This window comes from Perissodus microlepis, chromosome 19 (genome assembly GCF_051167445.1).
Source record: "Perissodus microlepis isolate ML-2025 ecotype Zambia chromosome 19, ASM5116744v1, whole genome shotgun sequence".
Lineage (NCBI taxonomy): Eukaryota > Metazoa > Chordata > Actinopteri > Cichliformes > Cichlidae > Perissodus > Perissodus microlepis.
The window spans coordinates 16,176,138-16,194,808 of NC_140479.1; the positions used below are offsets into that span (position 1 = coordinate 16,176,138).

The 18,671-nt window shown below is 39.5% G+C and overlaps 2 protein-coding genes across 6 annotated transcripts in view; both read right to left on the reverse strand.

Annotated features, from left to right (window-relative positions):
- Window positions 1-2,824, reverse strand: part of numb (NUMB endocytic adaptor protein) — a 45,369-nt gene extending 42,545 nt beyond the window's left edge. For 3 of the 5 annotated variants that reach the window (XM_084914141.1, XM_084914140.1, XM_084914138.1), the window contains exon 1: window positions 2,661-2,823. The gene's annotated coding sequence lies outside the window, so the exon portion shown is untranslated. Of the gene's footprint in view, window positions 1-2,660 lie in introns of all 5 variants that reach the window. The other 2 variants (XM_084914139.1, XM_084914142.1) reach the window with 1 other exon arrangement.
- A 1,905-nt stretch (window positions 2,825-4,729) lies between these two features.
- Window positions 4,730-18,671, reverse strand: part of galnt16 (UDP-N-acetyl-alpha-D-galactosamine:polypeptide N-acetylgalactosaminyltransferase 16) — a 37,092-nt gene continuing 23,150 nt past the window's right edge. Inside the window, exons 7-15 of the mRNA XM_084914463.1 lie at window positions 14,760-14,847; window positions 14,304-14,388; window positions 13,309-13,412; window positions 12,439-12,565; window positions 11,751-11,843; window positions 11,008-11,091; window positions 9,153-9,279; window positions 8,335-8,451; window positions 4,730-5,664 (exon numbers count right to left, since the gene is read on the reverse strand). Of these exons, the coding sequence (XP_084770589.1) occupies window positions 5,521-5,664; window positions 8,335-8,451; window positions 9,153-9,279; window positions 11,008-11,091; window positions 11,751-11,843; window positions 12,439-12,565; window positions 13,309-13,412; window positions 14,304-14,388; window positions 14,760-14,847 (969 nt within the window). The 3' untranslated portion in view covers window positions 4,730-5,520. The remainder of the gene's footprint in view (window positions 5,665-8,334; window positions 8,452-9,152; window positions 9,280-11,007; window positions 11,092-11,750; window positions 11,844-12,438; window positions 12,566-13,308; window positions 13,413-14,303; window positions 14,389-14,759; window positions 14,848-18,671) is intronic.

The following is an 18,671-nucleotide window of genomic DNA, read 5'->3' on the forward strand; positions in this document are numbered from 1 at the left end:
TGGATAACAACACTGAAACTGGCTCAGATGACACATACACATCTCTCTGATCCAGACTGTTTGATGATAATGTGAAAACAAAAAATATATCTGCTATATCAGTCATCTCTTAATGACCAAGGTAACGCTGGACTGAATGCTAAGCTGACAGTGACATTCACTCTAATTTCACCATGAGCAGCAAGAGGCTCAGCTATCACTCTCCTATCAGGGTCCTATCAGGGTAAAGCTTTAGACTGCATCGTCATCATACGGCAACTTTATCTACCTGCAGTTGCATCACTACTCAGTATTCACATGTACAACTCACTGCCAAGTGTAGGCCCCGCCTTTGAGAAGAGAGCAAAATGCTGAGAGTTAAAGCTAGATTCTCCCACAGAGTGAATCACAGAGCCCAGGACAGAGACTTGCTCCTGCATTCTCCTCCTCTCCCAAACAGCTGACAGACTTACACAGTAGGTTTGGTGGCTGGTAGCCAATCTTGCCTCCCTCATCCTGTGAGATGAGCTAAGCCATCCCTTTCAAAATTTGGAGGAAAAAAAAAATCTCATCTCCCTCTGTAAGGGAAAAGCAGCAGTCCCCCAAAAAGAACACAAAATGAGCCTTTGGAGACTGCTACACACATAACCACAAAAGGGTCTGTATAACCGGACCTTACAGAAGTCTGCATGTGCATTTTAAGGCTGAGTAATTTAGAGACCACTAGCAAAAAATATTGACAAAAATAACAGTCCTGGTGATTTTCCTTAGAGTGAAGGCTAAATTGTCTTTGATGGGCGCCAAAATGTTGTAAATGCAGAACAAACCCTGGATAAGAGCCGACATCAAAACAAACTGCATCTCTCTGGTCATTACTGTGCTACCACTAGGGATGAATAACAATAATGACACAATTTCTCTTTCCTGTATTGCTTTTATAGTTCATTGAGGATTTGTTACATGTGGTAAATAGAATTAAGACTACCCTGTTTCTCTGGGAATTAATCCATTGATAAATCCAGTTCAAAATCACTGTTAAAAATATACATTTGGCAGATCTTTTTTGATTGTTTTGTTTTTATTTTCTGCCCTAACATTCTTTTTCTAACCCTTATCTAACAGAAAGTCTACTGCTTCTTTCAGGTCTTTAACACACCATCATTAAACATTTAGCCTGTGCAAAACTGACATGACACAACAGATAACTATCCCCTGCCATCAGTAAATGTCATCTTCCCTGCAGATAGCATGACAGCAGTCAACAGCTGATGTGCGAGCACTCCTAATGTCCTCTTCACTCACTTTAGTAGGTGCACCTGATCAACTACTCCTTAATGCAAACAAATGATCAGCCAAACACATGGCAGCAACTGGGAGAGCTGGTTGACAAGACCAAGTTCAAACTGAGCATCACAATGGGGAAGAAAGGTGAAGAGCACAACATACAACATGTCCAACCTATGAATCTCTGCCACAAAGAATTTCTGTTCTCAATGAAAAAGGGAGTCAAACCTGGCACTAGCAATACCTAGTAAAAAGTATATAAACTGAATAGCACTTGACTACATCCCCCACTGCTCTGAGCACTCTGAAACCGAGTGCTAGTATTGTAAGCAGAATAAAATAAGCAATGCAGGACATATTTTGAACTTCTTTTTTTACTATAATCTGATATTTACAGTCAGAATAACTGGATTTCAGCACCTCTCCTCGACCAGTCAGAGGGTTGCGTCTGTGTTTTCCAAACAAAAACAAATAACTCATCCTGTGTATTATTTCAGGTCACAAATTACATCGCTGCTCCAATAATAAAATGCCTAATGACAGAATCCAAATAGAATTAGCGTCCAATAAACAGGATGTTTTCAACCGTATGGCTGTGCTGCTGGGGCTATCACACAATCTATCACATGGTCATCTTAGTACAGTCTCCACGTGGAAGGTAATCTGACCACTAATGGTTATCTGATCATGAATGGCAGACTTCTTGATCTCTCTTGCAAGAAAAGATCCACCTGCCATATAAGATGATCTAAGACACATTATCACACTTCAGAAACATTCCGAGTGCTAAGACTCTGAGTCACAGTCTGTATCGTCAAGGTGATCAACCTGTCTGGATGGACGAGTGTTAAGTAGACTCACCTTTATTGTTACAGAACACTTTTTGAGGGGGGGGGGGGGGACAAACTTGCAAGTCACTAAACTGCCAAGCTACCGATTAATACCATTGTAAGGATGGTATTACACAAGCGAACCGTGTGATAGGGTGTAAGCGAATGTCGTGACAAACCGTGTGCTAGGAGCAAGCTATCCGATGAGCTTAGGTCATTTTGCTGAATAACGTCCATCCCTCTAAAGTTATCCAGGTAACTTGAGAATCGTTAGCTACTTAACTAACGTTAGCCATACCTCTTAAACACCTTAGTTTATTCGGCAAGACAGAAGCAGATATTTTCTAACAGGAAATAAAGATGTTAGACAGCTTAACACCATCTATTTTGTCCCTGCTTGTGCTATTTTGTTAGGTTAGCAAGAGAGCTAAACGCCGTGTTAATGGGAGCTGCCATAGCTCCGTGTGCCGCATCAGAGAGGCACAAGCTAGTGTTGCTTAGCTCGGTGAGCTAACAAGCTTCACCGGGCATGCTTACCAAAGTGCACACAGCCCACTTTCAACCTACCTGCGATCACCGCTGCGACCCTGAAGATGCCCCGTGTATGCCGTCACCAGTGTATCACGAGCCGTGCCCTGCCAAAATAATTCAAATTCCACAGAAAGTGTCGGGAGAGACGCTCGCAGTCCAATCGCTTCAGCCACCGCCGCTGAATGGCTGCTACTCAGAGCCTCAATCAAACTTCCTCCTTAGCAACGGACCGCCTCCGCGTGACCCCCATTGGCCGGCGCGTGTACATCGAAGGTGATCGATGGTCGATAGTGCAACCTGGATCGAAGCTGAGTTTCACTCTTTATGCTGTTCGTCTCATAGTTATTAAGAGAAGCAGGCGTGAAAGCACATTGTAAGACACCGCTTCTGTCTATCGGGTTTAGCTCCAATTAAGATGCACCTGTAAATATATAACTACTATAATCTGACCTGAAGCGTGTGTGATGGATTATTGTTACAATTAATAAGTTGTAAGCAACACTTTACTTTTCGTATTTTGTCACAGTGGGGCTGATTTCTATATAAGCAGGTATCAAACTGTATGCATATGTTCTCATTAAGTTTTCTTGTATTTCATACATTAGTGCTATTTTCCTCTCAAATGTAGTAGGGTGTGTAAAGCACCACTGCAAACGTTCAGTTGCACCACTTTTAACGAGCACCTTCATTACAAATTCATTGTCTGGGTGATATGCAAATATAACCCTATCAGTGAGGTCACTCCTGAAACGACAAAAAATTAGGGCAACAGTGCAGTGCCATCCCGAGTTTCACCGTAATCATCCTTCCTGTGTAGGCCATCACGTTCTCACCACATAACAAAAACGAAGCTCGTTTAAATGAGTGAAACGTGTTTCTTTTTATACATCCAGTTAGAGGCTTCCTCCACTCCCGCTGTCTTCACTGACCCCTTGAAAAGGCCAGAAGTTTATCAGCATAAAGTTGCATTCCTCGCATACCTTTAAAGCCTTGTAAGCTGCAGTGGAGCTTGTATTGTGTCCTCAAAGGTTATGAAACCAACAAGGAGGGAAACAAAAAAAACACCTTTGGTTCACAAAGTTGTCAAGCCTGTTATGCAGCCTTGCACAGTATCTTTAATAATCATCACAGTGCCCCAGCAGTGACCTCCCAGTCTCCAATACGTTGTTAATGCTGATCTTTTTTCCCCTTAATTATCTAAACTCTTCGAGAGTCTCGTTTTATTTTATTTTTAAATGTATTTAAATTTTGTATATCTATTATTTTTACCACTAGGTTCCATCAATGAAGTTACCAACGTTATAATGAAAAAAAGTTAGCATATTATGCCCCCTGGTGGTCACTTTGTGTGAGTAATGAGTGGTGAACGGTTTCAATCATGTCGCAATGAGTCTACAGATTTTCCCACTTACTGCGTTGCCTAATTAAAAAGATTATTTATGCACACATTGAAGCTAATCATGGCCCTTATTTTTAAAGGGAATACACTCCTAATTTCACGCTGGCCCCAAGTAATGGAATAATCTACAGAAACTGTCAGCATCTGAAGAACTCCATTAAACTACTTGATTTTTTTTGCTTTATATTAAAAATATATATACTTTAAATAAATGTCTCAAATATAATGGACTTAAAAGGGGAACTGCAATGCTTTTCTTTGTATATTTAAATGGATAATTTCAAATAATCTGGTCAGAGTATGTGAAAGTAATGCCTGTGAGCCAAAACCTCAGTCCATTTCAGACTCACTTTAGCGTTTGTGATATCAAGGACAGGGGATAGTCTAAAAATGGTTATGTTAGGCACTGAGTCCAAACAACCACTCTTTAAACTTTATGTTTGAGAGGGGCAACCAATGACAAAAAAGAAGGGTTAAAGTAAGAGAAGCTAAACCAGTTGTTTGGCTACACAAAGGAATAAAATGATTACTTTTAACTGCGAATCATGTAAATCTACTCTAGCAGACTCCAAGGATACAAATGAAGTTGGAAATGGCTACAATAAGCCCCATGTAATTATTCGGATATCCATTGTGAATTAGGATGCAAACATATACAATGCAAAAAAAGGATTTTTGCTGTTTTATAAAATGATGAAAAGAGCGGTGATGGTGCAGTAATCCAGTTTATTATTCAAATGACTACAACAGCAATGTCTCCATTACCACATTTTATTTTTTCAAACAACATATAGAGAACTTTACACAAAACAAGCCGTTACCTGCTTTAAATATTTACATAAAACTTTGTAGAGACGGAGAAAAAAAAACATTCTTTGGGTCTGACCATGCAAAACAATAAATAATCTTCCTGACAGTGCTTCGCATGGTGGTTTCAAGACCGCCATTCAGCAATAACAATTAAAAAAAAATTGTTTTCAGATTTTAGTTGACTGCACATAAAACTGCCCTGGTCCACACAGTCATCAGACATGCTTCAACAGCCCAAAAACCTCAAGACTCAGAGTGGGTCAAGTCCAAGTCAGCATATTAGCAACAGTACATTATGCACTCTTTCGTTTAGGGTAATCTTCACTATTCCAGATTTAAGCAACACATAGACCAGAATAGATACAGAAATGAAAAGTGGGATGTGTAACAGTTTTTTGTGAAAAGCGTAGATTACTCAGAAGAACTAAAGCATCCTGGAAGGATGAAGCACTGTACACAGAAGACCTTAGATGTTTTGTTCAACAGGGTCTTAAAATGTTTTCAGCGTGCTCTTGTCCCCAAGACACAATGAGCAGGAGCTAGAAGTTGACTTCAAGACAGTAGAGTTCCCACTACTTTTATCCTTCAGCAAGGCGACAAACAGTGTGCAGACGTGATACCCCAATTCCTTCTGCAGGCTGGGTCCAGAATCTGCTCCTCCCTCTCCCTCTTCCCATTTGCTGTGGCTCAGGTAATGACTTGTGGCTCCCAGGACTGGCTGGCCATCTGGGGGCGACACTGTAAAATGACTGGAGGTCCCATCGGGGTTTGACTGTCCAGGCAGAGGCCACTGACCATGTGCTGCAGAGCTGTGCCCTTTGGCTTCCACTTCTGTAAAGACCAAAAAAATAATTTCATGCTGGTTTGTTAACAGATGTTCGTGCACATTGACTCATTCCTGTTAATCCATTGCTCATAAATGATGTGCATCAGCACAGGAGGTTCATGTTAGTAGTGAGAAATGAACTGAGTCAGGGGTGGATTGCAGTAATCACATGAATGACTGACTTTCTGCACCCTTGGTGGAAAAATCATTGTACAGCAGCTGCAGAGCACGGCAGCCTGCCATCCCACGAGAGAAGAAACAATTTATTTCTGCTGATAAGATGTCCTATGTAGGGGCCATTTTCAGTCATGTGCATATACTGTGTAAAGTTATTTATTTTTATACCTCAGGAGACTTAAAGGGGCTTCAGATGTGGATATAGATTTGTGAGAAAGTAAACTTTTCTTTTTACTTTCCTTCCCCCACCTTCACCATTCTTTGCCCTCAGATCACAAGGTGTCCTGAATCAATCTACATAATGAATCTAATCTTTAATCATAGATAACAGAGACTCAATTTGTTACTGCATTTCTCAGAGCTAAACATTAATTCAGAACATCTATTCTCATAAATAACTTAAAATCAAGTAAAGAATCTGGCATTTCAACTACTTATTACTTTTACTTGAATACATGTCATAGAGAATGACTACATTTACTCAGGATTTTAAAAACAAAATATGCAATATCATACCAATAAACTACCCAGTAAATTTGCATAAATTTACAAATGATTCTTTTTGTACACGATTACCTGATCTTTTTTTTTAATTACAAGTATAATGCACAGTCATGTGACCCAAGTCTGAGCAGTTCAGCAATATTCTTTTTTCACTAAAAAAGTTGCAAAGCTGGTCATTCATTTTGTTCATTTCTTTTTTACAGATGCACTCTTCTTGGAGTCAGTTTGCACTGTGACGTTTCAAAACAATCCTAATTTTTCCAGTACTGGGCTTACAGCCCCTCACTTTATACACTGTCTTAAACAAGCCATTTTAGCTACATGGGAGGGGCTACTGGCTTACAAGCAGCGAAGATATACATCAACACTGACATAATACAAAGCCAGGTGTTGATTCCATAAATCGAATATTATTTTCTACCATCACAGTGTGTAAAGCAAATCTGACAAGAAATCTGAAAGGAAAGCCTGCCAGAAACACCTGTCCCTCAGGCAGGATGTCTACAAATCACCAGGCATAACTGGTTCCTTTATTGGGTCACTGAGTAAGTACTCAGAGCTGAACTGACTGCCAAGTACAGATATCAAGAGCCACATGGAGGCTTATTAAAATTTAGAGGTGAATGTGGGGTTAATCTTCAAATCCCAGAGAGAGCGCATCTGTGTATGCACGTGTTATTACACTGTAACTACTAGAAGAGTGTGCTCAGTCAGAACTTTTGTTTAAAGAGGAAATAATATGTCACTGCGCCAATGCATCAATAAACAGGAGATTGTGTAATATGCAACTGACACCATTATTTTGTGATCTGTTGGCCAGAGAAACTCAGAGTATTTTATTACATTTATTCATTTTGCCCTTGGCTCTAAACAGCTTTTAGACGATCACTGGATCTGATATCGCCTATAAAGCCCTAAACATAATGAAATTCTTTCAGAATTGTTGAAAGATTTGAAAACTGAAAATATCAAAAAGACATTCATGGCAGAATGGTACAATATTGCTATAAAGGATTTCAGACGGTTGTTTAATGTTGACATTTATGTTTTTATAAAGGCTCCATTGTCACTTTATGCCTACAGTGTTAATTATCTTCTGTGCAGCAAAGTCAAAAACACAAGTATTATTTTTCTTTCTTGGGGATTAAAGCCTCAGGACAAAGAGCCCAAATGTTTCCCACAGCAATAACTGGTTTCTTGTTGATGGACATCCTCCCAAAAATACTCTCAAAGGACTTCGATGGGCCAGCTGAGAGATGAGAGGAAAGCCTGGCAAGAATCCGGCACATGGTTTGAGTTAATAACTCCCTCTTTAGTGTCATAAATCACCGTGCAGCCAACTCCATTCCCCCTGGGATGCGAGCATTAAATAATCACAAAAAGGAGAACAAGGAAGGAACAGGGTGGGGTCTGAAGTTATGGGAGCATTTGTTCTACTGCATCTATAAAGTCAACTACTCTTATTTGGCAGGATCTGCATCAGTGCAAAACTCAGATTGTCTCAGCCTCCTGGCATCATCAGCAGGCGGGCTGCTGAGCATCTGCGCTGAAACCATCTCTTATGTCCAAATCTTTTATGTTCGACTTCAGGTCTGCGAGTGGCACATCAAGCATGAACAGCTTCATGCCAAAAGTGAAGTAACCTTCTGGAAAACCTAAGACATTAGGTTAACGGTGACTGGCAGCACAAGATTAAAGCATGTCCTGTTTCTTTTCTTAACCCTTAGTCAACACAAAGACAATTGCACAGTGTGTGTTAAATGTGTGGACACCTCCAAGCTCAAGATAAATATGCTCACCTATGTTATCCTTTAAAGCTATTACTATAAAGCTTTTTTATTGATGAACGGCTAAAGTGTCCCTCACTGACTGCTAGCACAGACTGTTTAATTTGCTATGACCGATCCACAGGCAATAGTAGGAAAAACCACTTTAGTCCAGTTCTTTATGGCTCTGAAAATACAATTTGATCAGCTAACAGTATTTCCTCTTACCTGTCTCGGCTCTTTTGTATTGCAGGGCTCCATCTTGACCTTCGACCCTGCTGTGAAAGCAGAAATTGCCAGGCAAAGGTGCTGCTGCCGGATCAGCGGCTCTATTAACTCCCATCTCTGCAAAACACAGAAAATGTATGACTGCTATCATCTGAAGGAAGAATGTGAAATAGACCGGTGGTTCTTAAACTGTGGGGGTGGGCCCCACTGATACAGAGTGGTGCCACTACAGGAATGTTGTGGTGACCATGTTAAAAATATGGAGTTAAATTTAAATGTAGTCTTTAATAATGCACTTTTACTAAACTGGTAAAAATGACACCTGTGCATCAGGCACTTTGCTTCAGTGGGTTATGGATTTCCACTAATACGAATAAGAAATCCAATTTTATGCCCAACTTGTTTATAAAGATGCAGTTCTGGGACACGATTTAATTTAATGGGACCATAAGTGAAAATTCTGCACACTCAAAAAAACTCAAGCACACCTTTTAGTTTATTGAATATTTAAAGGAAGGATCTCTTGCATACTTCAAACAATATGTACCAGTGTTTTTTAAGAGCAAGTCAGGCCACATATGGATAATTTAGCAAGCATTACACACACACACACACCTATATTAATATCTACCATTCACTGTTTACAAATTGGGCTGGTGAACAGTAGCATAGAATTTAAAAAGAGTTGCATTTTGCTGAGACAGCTTTAATAGAACTCAATTAGAACCAAAAATGAGAGTGGGCAGGACAGAGTCTGATGTATTTCTAACAATAACTGTGAGCCACAATAAATCGCCCTCTAGTGGCAAAGTCCTGACCTGCGACTGTGGCCTGTTGGCTCCGAGGCCCCTACACTCTGCCAGCCCGAGGCTGTCGGTCCCACGGGTCTCCAAACACAAACCGCCCTGTTTCAACACACTGGACACTGCTTCCTGCTCAGGGACCCTGTAGGCAGCCAAGAGAGAAGAGACAGGCGCAAAGCCAGTGAAAGGTCTTATTTCAACAATAAAGAACAGATGGATTAAACTGAGTAATTGAATTGCAACGCTAAGTAATGTGCATCATTGCAACATGTTCTGAAAACGATATACAGTTACACTCTGAGAGACCAGACTTATTTGGAGCAGATACAGCTGAAGTGGCGAGGGAGTAGCTTGAGAAAAAAAGCTCGTGAGATACAAGCTGATAACCCACTCAGAGGTTCCCACCCAGATCATTTATATTTAGATGACTGGCTCTGAACTTCGGGGTAATGGCACCTCGAGGGGTTTTGAGATTACTTCAGGGGGAAAAAAACACGTTTTATCTTAAAGGAAACAGAGCTTGAATGTTATTTCTGCTTCACCAGAGCCTCTTCCAGAGATCAATCAGAAATAAACATAGGTGAAAACATGATGAGAACATTTCCATTTGTTGGATTCTAATGGTGTTTGGAAAAGTCTTTGTCTCTCTTGCATAACAGATAATTCAAAACAGATACTAAAAAGTGATCCACAACAACTTCTATGATGCACTGCATAAATAATGTATATCTCCACTGAAAAATGGATGTTCCCCGTGGAGAGTCTGACACTATGACTCAGTTTTCATATCCATCTGCTGATGGAAAAAGTTTTTTTTCTATGATAGTCATACATATGACCTCACACATGTGAGCAAAAAGAATACTAGTTTTCACACTAGATATTTTCCAGTCATTGCCAATCGAATCTGAACTTTATAAGTGTAGAAATGCAGAAAGTCTCGTGCCAGTTAATCTTTTAATATCGACTCCTTTAAGTGTAAGCACAGTAATTAATGAAGCTTATGCATAGGTTCAATAAGGGACATCTGCAATCACTCAGCTGTCTGATTCCTAAGTGTTTGGCTCCTAGTCTATTCTTTACATCACTTCAATTTCTCCACACTGTCAAACTCAATACTAACATGATTACTCATTTTACATCATGGGCCAAGTACAACCTTCTTTGATGTTAAATAGACTGGACTAAAGAAACTCCCTTTTTTGTCAACCTAACTATACCTTAACTACTCATTGTGAAAAAAATAAATTTCTATTGTAGGTAGTGAAAAAAACAAGGATTCTTCTGTCATCTAATAGTTTATTTATTACTTCATTACTTTGGTGTAGTATAAATAACCACAGGGGAGGTTTTTATTATTAGGAAAAGTTGTAAAAGTACAAAGTTTATGACTTCCACTGGGTGGGATTGAAGTCTTGTGTTTGACACTCCTGCTCTAGTCCAATCATTTTCTTATCTGCTTCCTGTGAGCCAATCAGCTTCCATTCTATATACTTTAAATCTCTTTTGTCATTCTGTCTTTCAGGCTCTCATTTGTGCAACCTGTCTTCTTCCCATCTCTGCCTCACCCGGGTCACTCAGAGCCCCGTCGAAGCCTCCATCTTCATGCTCACCACCACTAGAGTCTACTAGACTCCGGGGCTCCTGTCACTGATAGGATTCCATTCTGCCTTGATGGATCATCGGCATCTAATTACCAAACAGCTAAACTGAATTCTGTGTCTCAGTAAATTGTGTTCAGTTTTTCCAAATGATTCCTCCTTACTGAAATATTTTTCTGTATGTGACAAAAAATGTTGCAAATTGCACTTTAATTTTTTTTGTTTCAATGATGTGCCATTGAGGGAGAATTAAACGTTAACCTCGTTACCTCAGCTCGGGATAGACGTTCTCCATGTACCAGCGGAAAGGTTTGCAGTTCAGCTTCCGTCGCAGTGCCAGACGGTCTGTGATACTGCAAGACCAGATAACATGAATATTTAGGGACAAAGAGAAATAATGTAAAGAAAACACATAAAAAAGATAAGGAGGAGAGAATGAGAAAGAAAATGTGGATTTAACCTTGTGAACCTGCCATCAACAGCTTATGGAGTATGAATTACAGACTCAGCTAACACAGGTTTTCTTTAAAATGTTAAACCAGTGTGTGTGGGTGTTTTATTTACTGAGTTTTGTTTTTTTGCTTCTTACTTCTTATATTTTTGCATTTTTACTGGTGTTGGGCCTTTTATACAAAAGGAACAGAACTTGTAGGTCCAACAGATCTGACACTGACAACAGTGTTGAAACTTCATTGTTCTGGTTTCATCTATCAAATGTAAGGGTTTGTTGTCTTAACTTGGCCACCTTGGATTGAGTAACATCATCACAGGCATTTTAAAATTATTTTAACAGAACATACAAATCCCCTGAATAATCTGTAATTAAAATAAATAAATGTTAGTTGAAGTCTCAGTGCATGCAAATTTAAAAATTGGTGTGCAAAGCGTTTTTTTAATGCTTGCGTATAAAACTTGGTACCTTATAAACACCTTGGAAACTCAGGAGACACAGAATCATTGTGTTAAATATAAGCAAATATGAGCAAGGAGGATGACATTATAGCAGACAAACCTGCCGAAGGCTTTTCCCTGAGCCGACGGCCTCGCGGAGTAGTAGTACTGTTTATACTCATCCATCCACACTTCAGCGGCACGACGGGTGTTCCTGCGTGGACAGAGACACAACACCTGCTCAGACACAGTAATGACAGCGTTGCCAGCATTCCTGCAGCCAGCTTTAATGACAGTGCTATGCTTCTGGAGCCTTCATACGTCAGCTATTCACTGCAGCTCCGCTACAAATATTATTGTGCTTTGAGATCTTACATTTTATGTGCATTTTCATAAGTAATGTTAGGACTAATGTTGGGTTTGATTCATAAAAAGCAACATTATCTAAAGAGTCTGTCAGCAACAGCACATTATGGGTAATTATACTACAGTTCAAAACCTGCAAACTTGCTGCTTTAGTCTTCCCAGACAGAGCCAGATATTTGTGAGCATCTCCACCTTTACTAGGTATTAAGAACACTAATGTGTAATGAGCTCTGCGGATGCTTTCATAGTTCTCTTACACACTCATCTCTCATTGGCACTTCGGTCAAGATGTGTGAAAAGTGTGAGTTTGCCTGGCGAAGCGTTTAACTTCACACTGAGTGGAGCTGAATCATGTGACATTTGAGATTTTAGGGCGAACAAGCGAAACGTCATTCTGTTGTTTCCGTGTTAATAACTGTCATCAGTCAGCCCAGCCTACTCACTTAATGTAGGTAAGAGCGTTGCCCTCTGGGAAATCGTACGGGTGCCGTTTCCTGAACACGTGACCCACGCGGCTGCAGGGAAGAATCTCCAGACTTCCTCCGCACAGCCACACCCGGAAAGAAAGCTCTGCAAAAGGAAAGATGCAGTGGTTGAGTCCAAAAATGCAGGCGTACCACTGAAGACGTGCCTGTCATTTTGTCAGTCTCTCCTAGAATTAATGCCCTGATGTGTGTCATTCCAGTATCAGTGCAGTACGCCTGCTACTGTTTCCTGTAGCAGATGGCTGTTAGCTGTAAATCATCAGAATGAAAGCAGTCATGGTGGATCATTCAAATTCCAGGGACATATTTAGCATTTTGGAGATGCCGGGCATTCAAAAGAGCCAGGCATGCAGACTTAACACATGAAATCATTTTATGGGAAACGGCTTCGTATTTTACAAAATACGCTTACTGCAGCACTAAATTGACACAAAAATTATCTTCTTTAATATGTGATTAAATTATTTTTGTTAGAAAACCTTGTAAACACAGGACTTAGTATTTATTTTAGACTGAATGAGAAAATTATTCATAAACATTATGGCTTTTATTTTGGTAAGTACATGTGTTAACTCTGATCCTCCTACTTTCCTGCTCCTAGCCAACATTAGGTAATTGTAAATGTCATCAATTAACATAAACTTGTTAGGAATCCTTCATCTTGAATCAAGTTGGGAATATTTACATTGTTAGAGTCTGGTAAGTCTTTGCCAGCAGAGTAAGGCTTAGTTTTATTTAAAGACATTTGGTGTGGGATGCGTGTGGAGGATGATATAATAATAAAAGTCATCTGATTCAAGTAGGGTTAGAAATCATCGATGATCTCACCAAAGTTCTCCCCTCCCCAGATGTCCATGTGGGTGTCATACTGGCCGAGGTGGTTGAACCAACTCCTGTCCATGACGAAGATCCCACCAGCGATGACGGGAGTCCTGCAGAGTGGAGGAAGGGAAGGAGTTACAAATCTTCACTTGCACGCTTATTCAGGCAGACCTCATCAGAATCACCAGAAGGGAATATTTTCCAGAAAGAAACAACAAATCAAAGGAGCTTAAAGTTGTATTTTGCTCAGCAGATGTTATGCATTAACTACTTTGCTGCGATTTGGATGTGTTTTAGGGGGAAAACACACCACAAAAGGACTGCAAATACCAACATAGAAAGGACCTGACTATGATGATTTATCTTGAATTTTTGTAGAGTAAGATATGTCTCTCTATTTTAACTTTAGCCTAATCCAAGAACTAAAACTGACATATTAATCCATAATGTGTCATTCACATACAATATACAGTCTCTGGCCACTTTATTAGTCACATCTTGCTGGTACTGGGGTTGGATTCTATTTATCCCTCAGAGCTGCCTTAATTTTCTTATGGCACAGATACAATAAGGTGCTGGAAACATTCCTCAGAGATTCTGGTCGATGTTGAAATGACAGCATTGCACAGTTGCGGCACATTTGCCATGATGTGACTCTCCTGTTCCACCACAGGCGGCTATTGTCATCTTCAAGAAACCAGTCTGAGATGATTTGAGCTTTGTGACTTTGGGTTCATCTATCATGCTTAAAGTCACTGAAATCACCTTTCTTCCCCATTCTGATGCTTGGTTTGAACTTCAGGGGGTCATCTTGACCATCTAAGTGTCTAAACGCACGGAGTTGCTTTCATATTGGTGGATTAAATACTGGCATTAATGAGCAGTTGAACACATATGTCTATCATATCTAATGAAGTGGCTTGTGAGGGTATAATGCATAAGAGAATGTTCCAGGTATGAGTCAAAGCATATTATCACACTAAATATCATTGTAGACATACCTTATTGCCTGAGTGGGGTCACTTCTTGCCATCTTTTGCTCAATGGGAATCTGCTCCCACTTGAAGTGGAGACTCCAGTCAAATCCTGACAAAAAAAAAAAGCATGGGGGAAGCAAAAGGTCAGCTCTCATCTTCAAATTTATATTCCTGTTGTCTAGACATGACTCCAAAGCAGACAAGATGACAGATATTCTGGCTGTAGTCAGTTGCATGATTTCACCTAATATACTGGCCTGAATTTAATATCAATCGTAGCCTTACATCTGTGGAAAAACTCTCTTCTATAAATCACTGCTTTTCAATAAAACAATGAAATATTTAAACCTCTTTTATTGTTCAGTCATAGGTATTGAATTCTGTCAGGAATCACGATGTCATGTCACAAAGGTTTGTTAAACCTGCAGATCTCTGTGTGATCAACTACCACTGTGTATGATCTGTTTATTACGCCCTGACCTCCTCTCAGGTCAGCAGAGGCAGCCAAGTAGGCAAAGTTATCCAGGCTGATGACGTCGATGATGGGGCTGACCACTCTTGTATGATCCTGCATGGGAGGAGAACACAATGACATGTTATTTTAAATTAATTCTATTATTAAATATTTAAAGTCTTAAATACTATTTGTTTAATTTATTTCAACAAATTGAGATGGATTTAAGTTTTAAAAAATACTTGAAAAAACACTGACTTTCAGTTGAAGAATAAAACATATTTAAACCTTTGCTTTTCTAACTTCAGGTTTTTCTTTATGATTTCCAGCCTCTGATCACATAAAAATAAGAATAATGCTAAGAAACAAATTAAATAGAGCAAGAACATTTCATAAAATTGTATCCTTATTAGTAGAAAGAAGCTATTTGTTTTAATCAAATAATTTTTCTGTAAGATCTGCGTACGGTACTCTAAACATACATGTAAGCTCTGATTATTCTTTTGATGTGAATAATAACAAGCACGTACTGATTACTTTTGAAGAACATAAGCTGAGTATCCCTAACCTTCCCATTAAGCCCTCAAATCTAACCGTCAGCTGCAGATCCAACACAAACTCTAAAAGACAGAACTGTTGATTGGTTTGTGCGTACTCGAGCGTGTATGTGCTGCCTGCATCTGTCTGTGAATGGGTGCCTGTGTCCATGTAGACAAACAGCTTATAGCTCGGGACAATCCAAATGAGTTTTTCCAATTAGAACCGTCCGTCTCTTTATCAGAGATTGAACCCGCTGTGAACTCTGTGCTTGTTGCGCCGAAGAGTGCGGGGGAAGAACGAGTGTGAAAAGCCACTCTGCCAGAGAGCAATTTAAAAAGTGATGCTCTCAACAGTTTTAAGCAATGGACATTTATTGGGCTTTTAATGAGTCTCTGTGATTTGGTAATGCATAAAGTGGCTGCGCTTCCAAAATCAATGTCACCTTTTTTCTGTGTTTGAATTTACGACACAGTACTCTGCCGGTGAAATAGTATTTGTTAACTGAAACAGGTGTGTATGTTATTCTGTTAAAATGTGCTATCAACATATTAACATCACGTCAGATGGTGCCACACTGCTATCCACCATAATTAGTGTGATAACCATTTAGCCCTGTCCTGTCTCCTAATACCATTTTGTATTTCACAGAACCAAAATGAGACACAATAATACAAAAATGTGTTGTCGCGTCTGTTGTCAGTCCAAATATTTCTTTCATAGCCTATGATTCTGATCTCTGTCAATCATACTGAGGAACGGGCAGGCGACGAATTCCCAATACGCTCTTGCCATTTGATATGTCAGGATCTCTGTTTCTTCACTTTATCATCCAGGAATGCTATCAGTCTATGGCTACGTTCACACTGCAGGTCTTGATGCTCAATTCATATTTTTTGATCAAATCCAATTTTTTTGTCTGCTTGTTCACACTACAAATAAAACGTCACAGCAAACGCGCTCTAGTGTGAACCCTCAAAGCGGCCCGCATGCGCAAAAGAAGACGTCACACACAACGCGCTCTGTTTAGACCCAGACCAAACAGTATTGTTTGACTGATGGCCCTTAATATAAAGACTTGTTTCTGACTTTACGTTTCCCAATTTTGCTTTAAGTTATAAAGTTATTTTGTTATTTTTTTGTTATTTTGCATTTAATATTTAATTTAATATTTAATATTTTGTTTATTTTGTTATATGGCCTAATAATTATCCTTATTGCTGTTTTAGAGAGGAGCGGTGCTTCAAAGGATAGTTGCAGATTTCTGTCAGAATCTGCAGATTATACAGTACAAATAAAATGTTCACGTTTCTCCAACGCTGTCTTCCCAACAGTTTCACTAACATCTACACTGGATGGCCAGGAAGCGTTCACGTTGTCTTCTTGGGTGCTGATAATTGCCGCCTGTCTTGTGTCAGTGACGTAAAAGACAGATTCAATGCGACATGACCATTCAAACAGCAGTCGCTTTCTAAAACATCAGATATGTATCGGACTCAGTACCACATACGAAAGTGATCTAGATCGGATTTGAAAATATCGGATTTGTGCTGTTCACACTGACATACCATGATCGGATATGGGTCACATAGGGTCAGAAAAGTCGGATTTGATGCGCTTTTGCCTGCAGTGTGAACGTAGCCTTTGAGTAATGAAACTCAGACAATTCATGCTGCGCTAAAATATTAAAATTAAAAACGTGTTTTTAACCCTCCATATATACTAGACTTTTCCTTCAGAGCATTACAATTATTCTTTATGATTTAATAATTTAGTTAAAGAAATTGTGCCAGTGAAGATGAAAACAAGCAAGGTAAAGTGACCACATAAGATTAGCCAGACAATTATTTGAATCATGTTCCCTTTACATTTGTCAGTGAGAAGCTCATTGCTTCACATTAGCAACATTTGAATTACGCTGTTACGCCTGCTGGTTTTAATTAACAAAGGAAAAGGATAATTAAGTTAAAACAGAGAAGATTATTATTCATCATTATTTCTGCCCCCCAGAGGCTTTAATAAAACCAGGGTTTGGTCTCTGGGACACGAACAAATACAAGGCGGAGTGCAGTTGAACTCTGGGGCTGGTAAATTAACACTGAGGCCGGCACTCTCATGAACGCCAGACTAAAAGATTGTAATGCAAGCTGGATGAGTCACAGCTGCCCAAAGCCAAAGAAACACAAACAAGTTTTGCACACACCCACAATGTGTCGAGTCTTGTGATTATAAACCGTGAGGTTTGCACTGAAGAAACATGATATGTAGCTTGACTATATAGCTTGTAGCTTGATTTGTCCTGCATGCAGTTTCTGAATGGGGGCACTTTTTCTGCTGTACTTTCTAAACAAACAGAAGACTTTTGTCCTTCAGCAAAATAAAGCCCTATTTTATTTCTTGCAGATAAACACTTAGTCTTCTTTTCAAGGAAGGCCAAGGGGACAGGGATGTATCTATGGATATCAGTCTTTTGGTGAGATATACTACTTTTCTTGCCAAGAATTAAATTTGAAGACTGCTAGAGTACTCATGTCTATGCGTTTAATATCAGAGCAGAGTCAGGAGATTCTAACCTCAGCTTAGCATGAAGGTTAAAGAAAAAAAGCTGGAAAAACTATTCAAATCCCAAAGAGAACATCTTAAGCACATCTTTGAGGAGAAAAAGGGTCAAACATGTAATCTACATGGATTTTATCCCTAGCTAGATGTTTTTTAGTCTTTATGTTTTAGCTTTCAATATTTAGTGGTTAGAGATATTTCCACTGAACTCTTGGCAAGAAATTAGTCAGTCCTTTATCGGGGAAATGAGCACATATGGTAACTTGAATGGACATCAGAATTGTCCTCCCTGTGTCTCTCTGTGACCTAATTTAATCGGATTAATCAGCAGTAGCCCAGAGTTTTGCAAACTTGAGGAACTCCTCGATTGTGGTCATAACGAACAATGGTAGGTTGTTGAAACTCATGCATTACAGTATATAGTTGAAGAACTCTCCTAAAGGCTGAAATTTTGCCTTTTGATTTTGCATAGGATCCAGATGTGTGAAGTTTGCTGTTTTTTTTTTTTGTTTTGTTTTGTTTTTTATATCCAGCTGTGTGGAATGGAGATTTAAGATGCACCCGGATGAAGTAGATGGAACTCAAACACAAAGTGGGCATTTAATGTATCCAGAGTTCAAAATCCAAAAATCCACAAGGAGCAAAGCCAGGGGATCCAAATATCAGAAATGACCAGGAAAACAAAGTCAGGAAAAAAAGGGAATACATGGTTAAGAAACACACAGCTACATGGATGACATGACAAAAGTAGACTGAGACAACATATACACAGCTGATAATGAGGGAAGTGCAAATAGGTGGGGACTATACACATTTAATCAAGACAATGAACAGGGGAAGTA